The sequence below is a fragment of the Zingiber officinale genome, chromosome 1A (assembly GCF_018446385.1).
Source record: "Zingiber officinale cultivar Zhangliang chromosome 1A, Zo_v1.1, whole genome shotgun sequence".
NCBI lineage: Eukaryota > Viridiplantae > Streptophyta > Magnoliopsida > Zingiberales > Zingiberaceae > Zingiber > Zingiber officinale.
Genome location: NC_055987.1, coordinates 154,827,205 through 154,843,654, shown reverse-complemented (window position 1 = coordinate 154,843,654; position 16,450 = coordinate 154,827,205). Strand labels below are relative to the sequence as shown.

The 16,450-nt window shown below is 36.1% G+C and overlaps 1 protein-coding gene across 1 annotated transcript; it reads right to left on the bottom strand.

The window, feature by feature from the left end:
* Nucleotides 1–522: 522 nt before the first annotated feature.
* Nucleotides 523–15,309, bottom strand: LOC122038086 (alpha-L-arabinofuranosidase 1-like). The gene is made up of 18 exons (XM_042597665.1): nt 15,260–15,309; nt 14,638–14,848; nt 13,947–14,001; nt 12,109–12,317; nt 11,473–11,594; nt 11,220–11,373; nt 10,653–10,722; nt 9,000–9,145; nt 8,837–8,882; nt 8,706–8,758; nt 8,316–8,460; nt 5,728–5,846; nt 5,546–5,617; nt 5,338–5,441; nt 2,021–2,077; nt 1,357–1,552; nt 1,119–1,259; nt 523–929 (listed from the first exon to the last, which is right to left on the bottom strand). Exons 1-18 carry the CDS (start codon nt 15,292–15,294, stop codon nt 807–809), a joined length of 2,058 nt encoding a protein of 685 aa, XP_042453599.1. The 5' UTR covers nt 15,295–15,309; the 3' UTR covers nt 523–806.
* Between the last annotated feature and the right edge of the window lie 1,141 nt (nt 15,310–16,450).

The window sequence follows — 16,450 nt, the reverse complement described above, 5'->3', positions numbered from 1 at the left end:
GTTGGACAAATGTTGGCATCACGTTGTATAATTTATTAAATCATTGGGAAAATAATTAATGATTTAAACATCATGTTAACTTATTTGTATGTTATTCCGGCATCATCTTGGTATATATGCTTATGTATCAAGATTAAAGGCTGGCTTTTTTTTTTATCGTATTTTTCAGTGAGCTCATTTGTTGTATTAGCTGTTGGTGGGCTCACTCTTTGTAGTCAACAATGATTCGTTGTTTAATAAATCCAGTTATATTTAGAGCTTTCTTACAATCTATATAGTCCTCAATTCTCGGTGCGAAAATAATTTGCTTAACTTTACATCGTCCCAGGGTATCATTTCTAACAAATTTAGTTAACGCAAGCTCGAGCACATTGAGTACACCTTATACGTGTATATGTAACATTGAATCTACCATAGCCCAAGTTTGAAGATCAAAAAATTTCTACATCTACTCATAAGAAAAAGTCAAAAACTTTAATTTTTGTTTCAAAAATCATAACCGTACAAAAATTGTCCAGATAATTAAGATTGATGTGGCAAATAAGATGGATTTAGATTTGTTATGGAACATTTTGGCACATTCAGCACATGGTTAGAGATTTATTTTCAGAAGAAAAAAAAGGAAAATGGTGATGCATAACACATGAGGCACCATATTAGTATAATCAGAACAATCATCAAAGTCATTTCGTGTGATAAAGGTTTATTGCCAGTTAATTTTACTGATGGAAGAACAACACGCCCATTTTGGTACATAAGCAGAAGCATAACCCTTGATATTTATTCACACATGCATTTGATAAGCTTCAAATTGCAGATCTGAATTCAGCGGCAGCTAGTGGCAGGTCGAACGAAGTAAGGGACTGTGGAGCAATTACGACATCCATCGCGGTCCCTGCATTTGGCAATACGCTTGAAACCGGCACCACCTACAAACAGAAGACAAAGAAGGTTAACAAATAATAATAATAAAAAAAAAAGGTTCAAACATAGTGATTAATACATGAACTCATAGTATCATGGTTTTGCGATTTAAGCTTTCTTAAGATCTAAGATCCTTTTACTAGGACCTCTAGCTGATGTGAAACTGGGAGCTTCCTTCAAACAACAAAAATTACCTTGTTTGGTAATGCGAAGGAATTTTCATCCATCAAATTATCGGATGTGAGTATGGTTGTCGATCCAAATGAGTTAATGGCAGATTCTAGTCCATTAATGGAGATCTTCAAGCTCACACTATCCTTCCCAAAGTTGACGACCTGCACGGACTTTCTATTAAATTTTACCTTTTGCTTTAACATATATCAAGCATTTGTTATACGGATGACCGAGTGTAACACCAAATAATATTCCCACCTTTATTCTCAAGTAATTCTGATTGTCTGCTGGGTCCTGCCAAGTAATAGCAGATGCAACCAACGAACTAGAGTTGGTTTGAACTTTTGAAGGGTGAAAAGTCGCACCGCTTGATTCCCTGAAAAAGTATTGCATCCAGTAGCTCGGAGTTCCATATTGCTGCCAGGAATCGAAGACAATAGCATCTGGGTTCCATCTGCAAAATGCACAGAAATAGCCAGTAATAAGAGTTTAAGAGAGAGAACACCAGTAAGATTGGATGATTAAGTACAACCACAGAGTTGTAAGGTGACAGAGGGAAATCTGGAAAAAAAAATTGAATTCTTATGTAACAGATAATTGTTCAGATTTACATCCACCAAACTATTTCCTCGAAAAATAGACTGACTGATAATATTGATTTCGATGCAGTTCAATTTTTTTAAAAATTAATTTGGCATGGCCATTCAAGACTAGCATACACTTCAAAGGTTGGTAACTTCAGCCGTAAGTAGTTCTAGATGGATCTGTCTAATCTTTATACCAAAAAGCTAAATCTATGCTCCTATGGCATGGTTTTACATGACCCCAGAGTTGGGATTGGCAATGGAGGTTTCAAGCATTCAAAAAGATTATCATTCCAGAACTTAGTAATCATTATGACGGAGAGGAGAATTGGCAGTACCTGCGATCATTGGTATTGACAAAAAGAGGAGCATAACTTGCCATAGATACAACATCACTGCATTTGAAAGAAACAAAGAAATTGTGATAGTAAGAATCCATTATTCATTATTCACAATTCGTGTAAAGAAGTATCTAATCTGATATCTGTATTGAATTAAGATTGAACAGGGTATAAAAATTCTAGTATATTCATCACAAATGTTGAGATAATTAGTTTTTCACTTTTACTTTTATTCAGATTGATCTATTTGCATGACTAACCACTTGATTAGCCTTTACTTAATGGAATAGCATCAAATAAGAAATCACAAGCCATAACATATTATTAAGAGTCCCCACTAGATCTATAGTTGGATAAATGGAAGGTATCCTGCTCTGAATTCTATGAAATGTTAATATGTTTGTAAAGTCAGCCATACAAGAAATAAACACATTTAAGAATTAATATACATAGATTATATATGTTTTCAGGCATTTTTTGATGCATGCCTACTTGTATTTAATGAGTATAATCTATATTTATTGCACCTGTTTCATTATATTGTCATACTTCTACACCTCTTGTTCAGAGGTTTGCTCCTTACTTGTTTTGATTGACAGGACTCAAATTGGAGCACAAAATGGAGCGAATTGGGCGCCAGAGAAAATCTGCAACCCAGGCCATGCCCTCTGGCACGACTGTGTGCCTCCTCCAAAAAGAATCACGGGTAGGCTGTGCCTCTGAGGCATGATCGTGCTTGGTCTCCAGAGCAAAACACAAGCAGGCAGTGCCATAAGGTACGACCGTGCCTCATCCTTAGCAAAACCCACGGCCTGGCCATACCCTGAGGCATGGTCATGCCTCCCATCTGAGTTGTAGACATGGCCCGGCCATGCCAAAAGGCACAATCGTTCCTCGTTCATCCAATGAATGCCACGGGTTGGCTATGCCACTCCACGGCACACACCATGACCGTGTGGCGGAGAAAACGAGGGGCACACCCCAGAGACTTTCTCCCCTTAGGGCATATCCTGGGTTTGGGGGGACTCCGCCCCCTTCCTTTGGAAAGGGTTTTCCCCTCTAGGAGAAACCCTAGAGCCTCATTCTTCAAGCTGTCAACGATCCATCCTCTTCCGGAGCAAGGGAATGTCTCCAATGACGCTAGACTTCAAAGATAAACACTCTCTCCTCTCTATTTTTATATATTGAGTCGTAGTTTGCTACTTTCTTCATCTTTTGGTTCTATTCTCTAGTAATGGAATAGATTCTTCGAATTCTAGGAGTAGGGAGTAGTTATGATATAATGTTGATGTATGAACGATGTAGTTAGCCATTTCTTTGTTCTATGATATGTTTTATAGCTTTGTTCTTATGTGTTGTGCCTTGTATGTGCTTGGCGAAATGTGTGTGAGGTCAATACATTTAGATGTAGAGCTTTGGTCATTGTATAGAGGAGGTGCTTTGGATTGTATGATCATAGACCTGTGACAGAGGGTATCCCTTACTTTCTACCGTATTTCCTTGAAACGGGGGTCAATTCTCTAAAGGGAGTATAATTAGAGTTTGTGAGTTTTCCCTAAATTAATGTTAGGAAGTGACTTACGTAATCTAGCGATTGTATAACTGGAGGCATGTGACAGAGGGTATCCCTTTAACCGGACTTTGAAGGTTATATCTTCTACTTAATTGCATTAATCTACCGTTATGAAGTACATTAGATAACTCTAAAGATTGTATGACCGGGGGGCCTCAGGTATCCCTTCAACTAAACTTTCTAGGGTTACTTCTTTTACTTAATGATGTTAGAACTTGGGTAAACTCTCCGATGCGATCTTCACGGGGTTGTGCCGGACTTTGGTTAGAATCTCTACAAAAGTGTAGGCATTGAGTTCAAGAGATGAACAATTCATAGGGACATTAACTAGTATCATAGTGAAACCAAAATCCTAGAATCACCCCAAACCAACTTTACCTCCACCTCTTTGTTCGTTTGCGCTCTTTCCCTCTCTCTTCTCTCTCTTTCCCTCTCTCTTGTTAATTCCTAATTTTCAATGCTCGTGAACCAACTTCCGATTGTCTAGATAATTCGTTGTTTAAAGTTAATTAGTGTTTAATTAACAGTCCTATGATTCGATATATTTTTATTACTCACGAAGTGGTCGTGCACTTGCGGCTTCGTAACAAGAATCAGAGCTAATCTTCAATCCTTCACTTTTTTTTTGTTGAGGTCACATCGGCAATGCATATTATGCACATTTTAAGACAGACACATGTCTGATCCACCAAGGGGTCAAAAACTTTAATTTCTTATCCAATAACTCGATCAATCGTAGATTCCATAAAGTTAGTTGCATCGGGCTAGATGGCCCCAAAAGATATCTGACTAGGACTGTGTAGAAAACTGACCAGAATTCAGAAGAGGAAGAGGGAGAGATAAAGAGGTTTCATTGGAGTCAGGTTCAAGCAAACCTCAAAATTTCTTTAGAGGAATTTGAGATATTGATTTTCCAATTAAAATACCTACAACATCTAACCTGGCCCCAGTTCTGTTTTTAATAAATAGGTAATAAACACAACTCTAACAACAAAACATCTATACTATTTGAAGAAACAATGAATACTTGACCCAACCCTGTTTTGTCCATCCCTTACCAGGCTTTGGTTGAGAAATTTAAAATTGTGCATGTAAAGTCAAATAAAAGATTAACACATTTAAAAACTGTACCAAGTTTACACAAAAATTTTCATGCAAAAAAAAAAAAAATCCCTGAAACAAGATCCTTAATGTTATCCCAATCTAGCCATGGGTTTGTCAATAAACTTAAAAATTAAACTTACAAAATCAAATAGAAGTTTAAAAGCCTCACCAAGGCCACATTCAATTTTTTTTTGGGGAAATTTAAAAAGAAGAATAAAAATAGAACTGAGACAACATCCTATATCTTTCTCCAATAACTCATTTTTATGTGAAAAAATCAGTTCAGCTCCTGGCCAATGCAACATGAACAACTGAATATCCTTTGCAGAAAATTATTATTTAGACACATAAATGAAAGAATTTAAACAAATAACCATCCTAATGACAACACTACCAATTTCTTTCTACTCCAATGCGGAATGTAGCCTTAAAAAAAACAATAAAATAAAAAATAAAAAACAGAACTAAGACAAGATCCTACATTTTTTCCCCCAAATAACTCATCTTTTATGTGAGAAAATTCAGTTCATCTGGATTTGGGGCAAAATCCTGGACTTAATATCCATTGCAGAAAATTACTATTTAGAAATAAAAATGAAAGAACTTGAACAAATAAGCATCTTGATGATGACATTACCTATTTCTTTCTACTCCAATGAGGAATGCAGCCTCTCCTAGTGATGCTAAAAGGCTACCCTTCCCGGCATCTGATCCAGTCACAGCATATTCGCTAACAAAAGCCTGTGATTGTTACAACAAAATAACAACATTGTACACAATTTTTATGAGTCCAAAATTATATTACAACAGGCACACATAATTTATTAAATTTTGAACTATCATACCTTAGGCCCAGTACGTGATGTGCGATCAAATTGATTATTTCTCTTAAACAAATTGCCAGCTGAGGTATAAACCTATGAAAGAAACGTCATGTTTTTGTCACCATCTAAAGCTTGATGATTTACATTGATTTGTTAGATCTACAAAACGAAAAATAAATGTAGATGAGCACAATGTGACTTACATGGTAATCATAAAAATCAGCAGGATGATCCAGTGGACTAGATGAACCATCACAATTTGAAATAATCTTAATATCTGGGTAAACCGCTTTTATGGCATAGTAGAACTTCAAGTAATTCCCTGTCCAAGGCAAATTCAATAGTTATCATCCCAGCTTTAAATGTTTCTTGCTTATGCTATGAATCTAAATTTTCCAAGTCATTTTAATACTTTGGTTGGTAGCTAAAATTTCAATTACGAACTATAATCAAGCACGAAACATGATTGGGAAATTGTGCATGCAACATATGTTTAGTTATCTCCTTTTCTAAGGGTAAGGAAGGCCAAAGGCCTAATCCATCTCAATGTTTCATTCAAAACTAGTCAGATGATGGGCAACAGAAAATGGTCCCCATTGATGGTTGGAATTTTGAAGGATGTCAAACGTGGTAAGCAAATAATCTGTTAAAAATTCATGTTATTATGCAAATCAAATGTAAAAAAAATGTAAGGGAGGAAAAAATAGCTGCTATATATAGCAAGATTTGATCCTGTGAATAAACTTTGATCCTGTTGGTCCTCGTATTTGAGATGCTAAATGAGGAAGAGACTGTTTCAACTCTAAAGCTTCATAAATATGTTGACAAACATGGAACTCTCAGCAACCATATTTAGTTACTACCTTCAAGATATCAGGGGGAAAACACTGTACTACAGATTTGAATTCTAAGACCTGTGAGAATGCAACTAACATGTGGGCATGGAATGGATTCCAAATAAATCAATGCACTGCCACAAGCTCTAGAGACACCCAAGGCGCAAATAATCCCTTGTAATTATTTTGACATAAATCAACAGTTTAACCCATCTAATGGAGCCAACTTTTGTATTAGCTGTGCCTTTGTCAACTCCTACTACCTTGACTATTGTGCCAAATGATATGAACCTAGTATTAAAACAATGCATTCAAACTGCTTTGAATGGCTCTCTTATTGCCAATCTTATCTTTTGAAAGATCAGAAATCATTCCAAACTGCATGAAGTTGATAGTTTAGCAAAACTACTATTTCTAAGAGACTTGCTACAAAGTTTTATCCTGATTGGAAGAGATATGTTGGCAATACATTCCCCCAGAATTGTTAGGATCAATACCAATTCACTAGAAACTAGAATGGAACACCCATTCGGTATAGATAAGACTTCATTTTAAAGCTATTTCTAATTTTGAACTTTCATTTGCTATTTTTCCTATTAATTTACTAGACCTTGGATCAATATAACTATTCCACTGTGGTTAGCTTTTAAGCATGACTTGGCTGACATCATTGCAGAAACTTAGAGAAGCTAACTGCCTAAGAACCCAATTAAAAAATGAAAATACTTCCAAGATCATCCCTATTTAGACCCTCTTTGCGAAATGCATACTTACTAAGCAAACTGGCATGGTGGGCTACCAAAATATAAATATATAGAATGGAAAACATTCCATTTCGTTGCAAACTCACAAGGTGCTGACCTGATTATTATACTACTAGTGTATTAAAGAGTTGCATAGAAATAGAGTTAGGTTAGCAGACCAATTATCCCAGTAAGGCAGTAGCACTAGCATTAACGCATTAGATAACAGTCAGTGGCATTAGATAACAGTCAAGTGGCTATCAAGTTATAGAACCTACCCATAATAATACTATAGCCTATAGGTCTCCCGCTACATAAATTAATATGCATAACTATTATTTTAGTAAGAAATACATGTATACTATTAAGAGAGTTTTTAACGACGAGGGCAATGCCAGAGAAGGTCAGAAGTAGGACCAAATTGGAGGAAAGGACTGGAGAAAATTGGTGGATCTCCTAAACTGGGATGCAATGTGGTGGAAATGTGTTCTCTTTCTTCTATGAGGAACCTTTTCCATTTCTGCTGTTTAAGTCCCTATTTATAGGCCTTGAGATCCACATTCCACCGCCAGACGATGCCATCTGTCTAGATGGGTTCTATGATATTGACACGTGTTGGTGCTGATGATAGCAAAATTATTGCTTGCCCTAGTGGTGATGTTAGCCAGTTGCATCAATCAATGACATGTCATTCCAGCATGAATATGGGAGATGGTTGTCGCTTTACCGAGGATGATGCTTGCCCTGTGTGCAATCCTCACCATTAGACAAGCTCACTCACAGTTTCCCAACAAAATGAAATGTCATCAATTTGGACAACTAGCTGATGTCACCAACAGGGCATGTGACGGTTTTGTTGCACATGGCAACTTCACAAAGCCTGCCTGGACATGTGTTAATGTTTGGTAGTGTAACCATGGATCCCAAGGGCTACAAGGGCCTTGGGCAGCAGGAATGGAGAGGTTTCTTGTTGGTTTGATAGGGAGACAGCTTCCACCACAGTGATTCATCCCAGTTTGGGAGGTCCACCTCGGCATTTTCTCCAGTCATTTCCTCCACTGCAGTCGTACTTTGACCTGCTCCAACATTGCCAGAAGGTCCTCATCTGTTAAAAATGTCCTTTGCATATGCCAATCTCATTTTCAAAATATTGGTCAGCCCGTTGTGTACACGGAATGTCAAGGACCATAGGAATAACAGAACATAGCACACCTCGATAATTTTTCTTCCAGCAGTCCTCATTTCCAACTGCAACATACTCTAACTGAAAAGGTTCTGGATGTCCCATCTCAGCACGAACAGAGCCCCACTTTGAATCAGGGCTTCCCCTAGCAAACTCAATACTATCTAAAACATCCTGAATAAAGCAAAGTTATAAGAAATTTTTAGAAGATACTTTTTACAGATGATTTAAATTGTGATGAGGAAAATCTATTCAAGGAAGGTATAGTGTCCTTGCATTTAGACTATAGATATTATGTGAAGTTGCGTCTGTTAAGCCAGCAAATCCTTACTAGTTAGATTTAACCACAGAGTGAAAAGAAATGTGTGACCTAAATTTCAATAGTGTTTAGACAATAAAGATATATGTTCAAGACATGCCTGCACAAAAGGAGAAATGCTGGTAGTATCCACTTGATCCTGATGGCTAATTCCTGAATTAATATGGCACAAATGAGAAGTGTCAAATGCTATATATTTAAGCAATTAATCTATTATGCAGATGAAAATACCATTGTTGAATACCCATATGGGGGCTGCACCAATGTCCTCAGAAAGCTGCAACAAACCATCACGACAACAAAAACCTTTGGTGAATTACAGAATTTTGTTACCTTATTTTATAATAGAACCTCCAAGTTCCTATTTTGAATCTAAAGTGTTTCCCAATTAAACCTGAAGAAACTCAAGGTATCCCAGCCCATCATCGGTCCAGTACATCCACACATCACCGAAGTGCCCAGGTCTCTCTTCCCATGGACCAATGGTTTCTCTCCACCGAAATGCATTACGTAGCCACTCACCTTCGACGAAGCAACCTCCTACAAATATGAAGATAAAATAAGTCCAACAACTAAATTAGGAAATGTAAACTATACATTTAGCCAAAATGATAAGTATAAAAAAAGTTGAAAAGGAACTAATAACAAATTAACTGATGAGAAAATACCCTTTTAATAATCTCAAATCCAAAATCTTGATTGAGACATCATCCAATTGCTCACGAATAATAACATTTTATTTTACGTCTTCCAAATTACAAATTATATCAACATTCTCATCTCGATTACCTTAACTTTTTTGGAGGATGTTTCATTACCTCCTAAGAATTGGCCCATAAATCAGGTTTGTTGAAACAAAAATCTAATATAAGTTTCTCATCATCGTAAAAGACACAAAGATTACACGAGTAGCAGAATTCTTCTCGATGTTAAGCACCCAATCTATTCGAGGAAAGATACCTTCATTGTTTTTTTTATGATTATTCTACCATCACTTGTTCCTTTCATTATTTCTAATCCTACACTTCTATATTCAATCTTAGTTCTACTCGCAGTTTAAAAAAACTATTTTGTGCTAGCCAACAATGGGCAAAACATACATTCCACCTGCCATCCATATGCAATACCCAAAACCTTGCTCATGATGAACAAAGAGGAAGATAGGTTTCATGCCATTTTCCACGTCTAATAAGCACGAGGAAGAGAAGCTTCAGCAAGCACAAAAGAAGATGACCCTTCATCTTCTCGTTTGTTCCCCATCAGGACAAGAACTTCATTGTCATCCTCTATTCCGTGTCAAGACATAGATCTCCAAATCTTTTTCTTCCTCTCTCAACTGAGCTAGGTCTCAAAAGGAAGCTTCTTCTTTCTCCATTCTACATCCAAGAAAGCTAGGTCTCAGTGGTTCTTTCTTCTGCATCCAAGTACCATACACTTTGCAGTTATTGTCATTATTAGGGATCACCATAGTGAAGCTTCTTCTTCTTCGTCCTCATTCTAATATCATTGTTGTAGTTAGGGCTTGGCATGATCAAAACGACATTACATCTCATTCTAGTTAGGGACCAATACCCAACATGATGAAATTTTAAACCTCGGTTCTAGTCAACTTAGAATCTTAAATTTATAAAGGTCATTTCCACAATTTTGATTTAACATTCCACCATTTAATTCTGCTACAAGTGGGGGGAAGATGATCCTTCAATTTCCATTGACATATCAAGCATCTTACAGTCTTTTATAATGTTTGAGCGAGCATGCCAATTTTTACACATAATTGTATAAAATGAGTTTTAACAATGATGTAGCAAAGTCCAAAATCATAATGCACTATCTGTTTCCTCCCCAAATTTACATCTTCCACATATACTTTTATATTCTCCATGTTCTCAGCCTATATCTCCATTCAGGAATAACTAATCTAGAGCTTCCTAAAATTTCATATGATTTAATGAGTCAATAGTTTAGGTGACAAAAATTAGTAGTTATAAATAGGAAACATAAGCCGACATATAAAATTTCAATTACAATGAAATTAGTCTCGTACCTGGAAACCTAATGAATCGTGGTTTCAAATTTTCGACCATTGATATCAATTCCTTACGGAAGCCATGTCCCTGTATAATAGAAAGGTTCCAATTTTATGAAGATAGAGGATCCAAATGCGGACTTTAGTGTAAGACAACCTCCTGTTCAACTAATTTTTTAATTTATCCTTGGATGATTACTACTTGCTTAACTACTCTTTGGGTTTTGAATATTAACCAAACCATTAAGTTACAATATAAGATACTCTTTGGGTTGTTGAGTATTAACCAAGTCATTAAGTAACAACTTATGAAATTCATTTCGCTGATGGTTCCAGAGTGCTCCTTTTTGTTTTCCCCCCTCTTTATCCATATAGGTTTCTCTTGATTAAAATTTTCTTCCACTTTTAGTAAAACTGATCCTAGATTAACCAAATCATTAAGTTACAAATTATGAAACTCATTTTGCTGATGGTTCTAGAATGCCCCTTTTTGTTTATTTTCCTCTTTCCATATATATTATCCTTGATTCAATTTTCTTTCACTTTTAGTAAAACTGATCCCAGAATATTTTATACAAAACATACCTTATAAGTGTCTAATGGAATGAGCGAAACTTGATCAAACCAAATAATTCCTTTTTTCGTAGTAGTCAATTGAAGCCTCGCAGTTCTGTCTGTTGCTATAGCTTCCAACTGTAGCTCCACCCTTGTCCAGTTTGACACATCTGAAGCATCAGCTCTGCCAAAAACAATATAACAAAAGGAGATTCAACTTTAATCTAGAATATCTGAAGCTTGAAGGATTATACGAAATGCTTAAGCCAATACAGACACTCACACAATATTTGTAGAAGCCAGTTTGAGTAGTCCATCTGAGCTTGTAAGTGAAACGGATATATCTATAGAGTCAGGTGATCTTAAATACAGTATAAGATTATATACCTTCTTTTCTTCTATATTCTGGAGAATGCCAATAAGAAAACAATGGGAAGAAATGTTAGCCACAGAAAATTTATCAGTTGCTTGGAAACTATAGTCTAGTCAAATAATTAGATGAAGGGCCTAATAAATCTGGAACAGACAAAACCTTGACTCTCTCTACCTACTGTATTAAGACTATGCATGTAGATAGCATGTATTTCCATGTATTAAGACAAAGAATGCAGATATCATGTACTTCCATGTATTAAATTGAACGAGTTCTAACTGCTACAAGACCCATGTTAATCATATAAAATTTTAAAAATAAGCACTTCCCTAAAATAAGGCCACCATGGAATGGAGTAATGATTAAAATGTTTGAAGAAACATGAACAAAAACAGTGCAAAGAGAATTGAATGCTCTGCAAAAATAAAGAAATGTCTTATGTCTCCTACTAAAAGTTTATTACAGATTTTTCTAAAATCCAGATTAGTATATTTTCTTGTTAATTCAAAAGGTAATCAACAAGTTTAGCAAATCCAAAATGCATACCATGCCCCAAAATCCAGGGTTATATATGCCCACACCATCAGGACAGGCAACAGATTCCCCTTCGCCACAGAGTACCTCCATCTTCAGTGCAACCTCATTACGGGTGAAACAAGATGTTCGCTCAGTTGACACATAAATGGAAGATTCATTTCCAATGATGGCCCACGGATCAATGTTTGAAGGTGTGCTAGGACCACCAGCTTCAAAACCTGAGATATTTAACAAATGATTAAGGATTAAGATTCTTTAAATCAAATCATATCCCAAAAGCTATGATTGAATATTAGTTCACTCCTATCATTTTCAAGGATTTAAAAAGAAAAGCATTGGGTGACCCAATGTCTTAGATATTAAAGCCACACAACCTGAAATGAATATTTCCAATATGAAAATCAATCTGAACATCTGCTAAACTTGTGTTATTTATAGATCTTCCGCGAACACATGATGAGCCTTGTACTTTTAAGAAGCGAGAATCTCTATATAGAAGAGAGCCAAAACATGGAGGGAAAATAACTAGCATATTTATCCCTGATGTCAAACAAGGCATATCAACTCTAGTTCAAACAGCTTGACATCATTTACATATCAAGACATAACTCATAAGTCTGTGTTCTTTACCTGTTCTCGAGAAGGTAACATGTGTAATTATATTGCCTGTTAGTTCCTAGTGCACAATACATTTGAATCTAATACTTACATAGACACCATATTATTTTCCATTTTTCACAAAAATTATGCCATTTGGCAACACAATTTGCACATTTGTGTAATGATCAGGATTATTGTGGTAAAAGGCCACTCCCTCTAATATTACCAAGGAGATATAGCAATCATAGTTAAAATGAACGCACTACTTTTATACCATTAAGTGGGAAGTATGGTCTATAACATTAGAAGATAGACATTTTTTACTTGATTGCAATACATTGGTGATGTGAAAATCTTGAGAAAACATAAAAATTAAGAACCATATATTCCCTTCATCCAACCACCATGATTAAATACATAAGAAGATAGAGATCTATCCACTGCCTCTCCAAACAAGCTTCAATACAATTTGGCATTTCCTAGATCATCCAGTATATCAAATTGCAAAATGATCTGATTATTCTTCTAAATGTGGAACCTCAGACCTCCTCAGTGATACTCAATTAAATCTAGATCTCAAAAATCCATAGGTCTAACTATTGCGTTCATATTCCATTGTTCCTTAACTACTTTGAAATTCATCAGACTCCCACTATAATCATCATGCTTCTCCTAAACACCACGTAAATATCTTTCCAAAAATGAGTTGTCATTTTGTTACCCAAGTAATCCTTGTTCCTATCTGACACAATAGTAAAATATACCAATTGCTAGGTCCACTAGTGTAGTTACACTGACCAAAAAAGCTGAAAACTAGATAGATAAAATCAACTTAGCACAAGTTGGCATGCTATGAGCCAATTCTTCCAACAGTCTATGATAACAAATTAAAAAACCGACAAGCTATAGATACAAACTATTAACCTCTATTGCATGATCTTTTCCTTCCATTGAACTCCATGTAAGGTGAGATAATAAATGCTTCCTTCAGTCCAAGGGGAAAAATTGCAAGAGAAACTTGCAGCATCTTTTGATGTTACTGAGCATTGAGAGAGGGAAAATGCAGTGACCTCTAGGTTTGTTACATATGCAAATAGAAAGTGCCTTCCCATGCACTCAGGTAACTAAATGTATCATTCATCAAAGGTAATAGTGATCATAGTAAATTTAGTTGGCAAACCCACTAGAGCATGATAGTTTTAACTAAAACTTTTCTTCTGAGATTTCAGGATGAGTATTTAACTTGCCTCTGTTACTCACAAGCTCAGCCCATATCCCACCAGCTCCAGCATGATTAATTTCCTGAATTCAAGTAAATTTCAATAAATACACATGTAATTTCTATAAACAATAGAATAGTCTAAATAGTGTCTCCTTAAGGGTCGTAGCCTAGACACCACAGAGAAAGATTTACACCGACCATGTATGAACTTCTTACATAGCTTAAAAAAGGATTTACACTTAAGTAGATGCATATTGGCAAAAAAAAAAAAATTCTTAGACAGACATCAAGGGCGATTGAGCTTAGCAATGAAAAGCTGGAAGGAAACGAGTTTTCCTTTTTTAATTTTTTTTTGTGGTGTGTGTGTATCTTTTACACTACAAGATATGGACCTGATATAGAACCAAGAAAGGACAGGCAATTTAAACAATTGAATTTAATTGACAAAAACAATAAAAATCATCAAATTCACCTACATCACAAAACTGAGAGTAAAACTATTTGAACTCATGTGTAGAATTAACATCATTACACATGATCTGAAAGTAACATATTCCTCTTTGTTCGTTATCTGTAACATAAATACAGCAAAGGAAAGAATAAGCATAAACAGTGGTAAAAAATCTCAAGAATTGGACATGTCCTAAGAGGCTTTTCCTAATATATTGTGTGAGCAGAGTTAAGAGTAAATTGTTTAGCCAACTGAAGTTGCTGACCTCAAAAAAAATACCAAATAGAGTCTCAGGAATCATATGATTAGATTGAGGTGAAGCATCAATAGTAAGCAGCGCAGACAGGTTGGCCTCCAGCTTTTGAGAAAGGCAATGAGGAACAAAAAATAACATAAAAACAAGACATAAAGCACCCGAAGATGCCCCTTCCACACACATCATGCTTTCACAGTAACAACCCGGTGACCAAGCTAGCCTGCATTAATAAAATAGGAATGAAGAAAAGTTAAACTTACAAGCATACCGAAATTAAAGTCCTCAATGCCTATTAAAGTTCCAATGCATCGTTAAATAAAAATCAACGAAACAAATATGAAACATCCAGTAAGTTCATGCTTCAATTTAACAAGGTAAAAGGAAGTAGGAAGGATTTAGTGCAACATATGCATTTAGAAAGTGAAGTAAGATAAATTTAAAGAGCAGCAAATTCTAAACCAAAATGCAGAAATACGGAAAACAAATCAAACATGAGCATTCGTTCGAAGCGGCAACTCAACAGGTAAAATCTACTATTTCATTTCACGAAGAAAGAAAGGTCAAAGGTCAACCAAGATTGCATTTAAAGAAGGGAAGAACAGGATTCCAGGGACGAGATAGAGCAAAATACCTTCTTTTTTTTTTGTTGTTGCAAAATAATAACATCGAAAAAGTGTCCAATGTTCCATTTCTTGGATGGCAGTTCTCCAATTAACCCTTTTTTTATCTTACTTTTTTATTCATTATTTTTTGCAATGGAAATAAAACACCTAGCAGGTCGTATTAACACACTAGCATACGAAAAAACATTGACAACAAGGACAACAGAGGGTTGCGCCGAAACAATCATGTAGCTGACAGAGACAAAGATAAGATCTTTTACCAGATTCCAACAGGAAGGAAGGACGAAGCGTGGAATCGGGGTGAATTGGCAACGTGGAGCACTGTCTAGAGCCGCTGCAGCAGGAAGGGTTTAAGTAGTGAGGGAGGAGACTGGCACATCTTCCTTGCAAGGCATGACTGCTGAAATCACGCCGAGGTCATCGACGGGGCGCAAGGGCGGCGATGGCAGAGCCGCGTGGCAGTGGGTGGGATCGGGGCCGTGCGGTTGGGTTTAGAGTGGTTGGTATCTGGAGGCCGCACGCAAGCTTCGCACTCCATCTCCCTCCTGCCGTTTGGAAACCTCCGCGTCGGGTCCCACCACCGCCACAACTCCTGATCTGGATCGGTTTTGTTTCGCATAGCCTCCACAATTCTATGGGAAAAAAACAAAGACAGCTAGCTAGCCTCCTTGAGGCGGCAGCCCAAAAGGAATTTTTTTTTTATTTATTTATAGTATTTTTAAAAAAAAGAAGACATTTTGTTCCTACAATTTTCGAATCCATATCATAATTTTCATCTCTATCATAAATGTGATTTTAGATTGATGAAATCAATTTTTTAATTAGTTTGTCATTTCATTATGTCAAAATTGAAGTACACTTTAAGTTACAATACAAGGTGCTCAAATTACTTTTGCCATAGACAATAATGTGTTAAGAAAGTTAAAAACTAGCGTTTGTTTTAATAAAAAAAAAATGCTCAAATATCTATGGCATGGAACTAACTTTAAAGCCAAATTAACCATCCAACTGATGTTAAGGCAAAGCAACTGATCTACCTTTTTGAAAGAATCAATTGTCACGGAAGCAGACGAAGTTTATTTACATTTTATACGCTACTCACTAACTACCAAATTCCAATAAAACAAGACCTTGGCTTATAAGGTTAATATACTCCACGTAACTTGCACACATTAATCATTTTTGTCTGTGCCAATTAA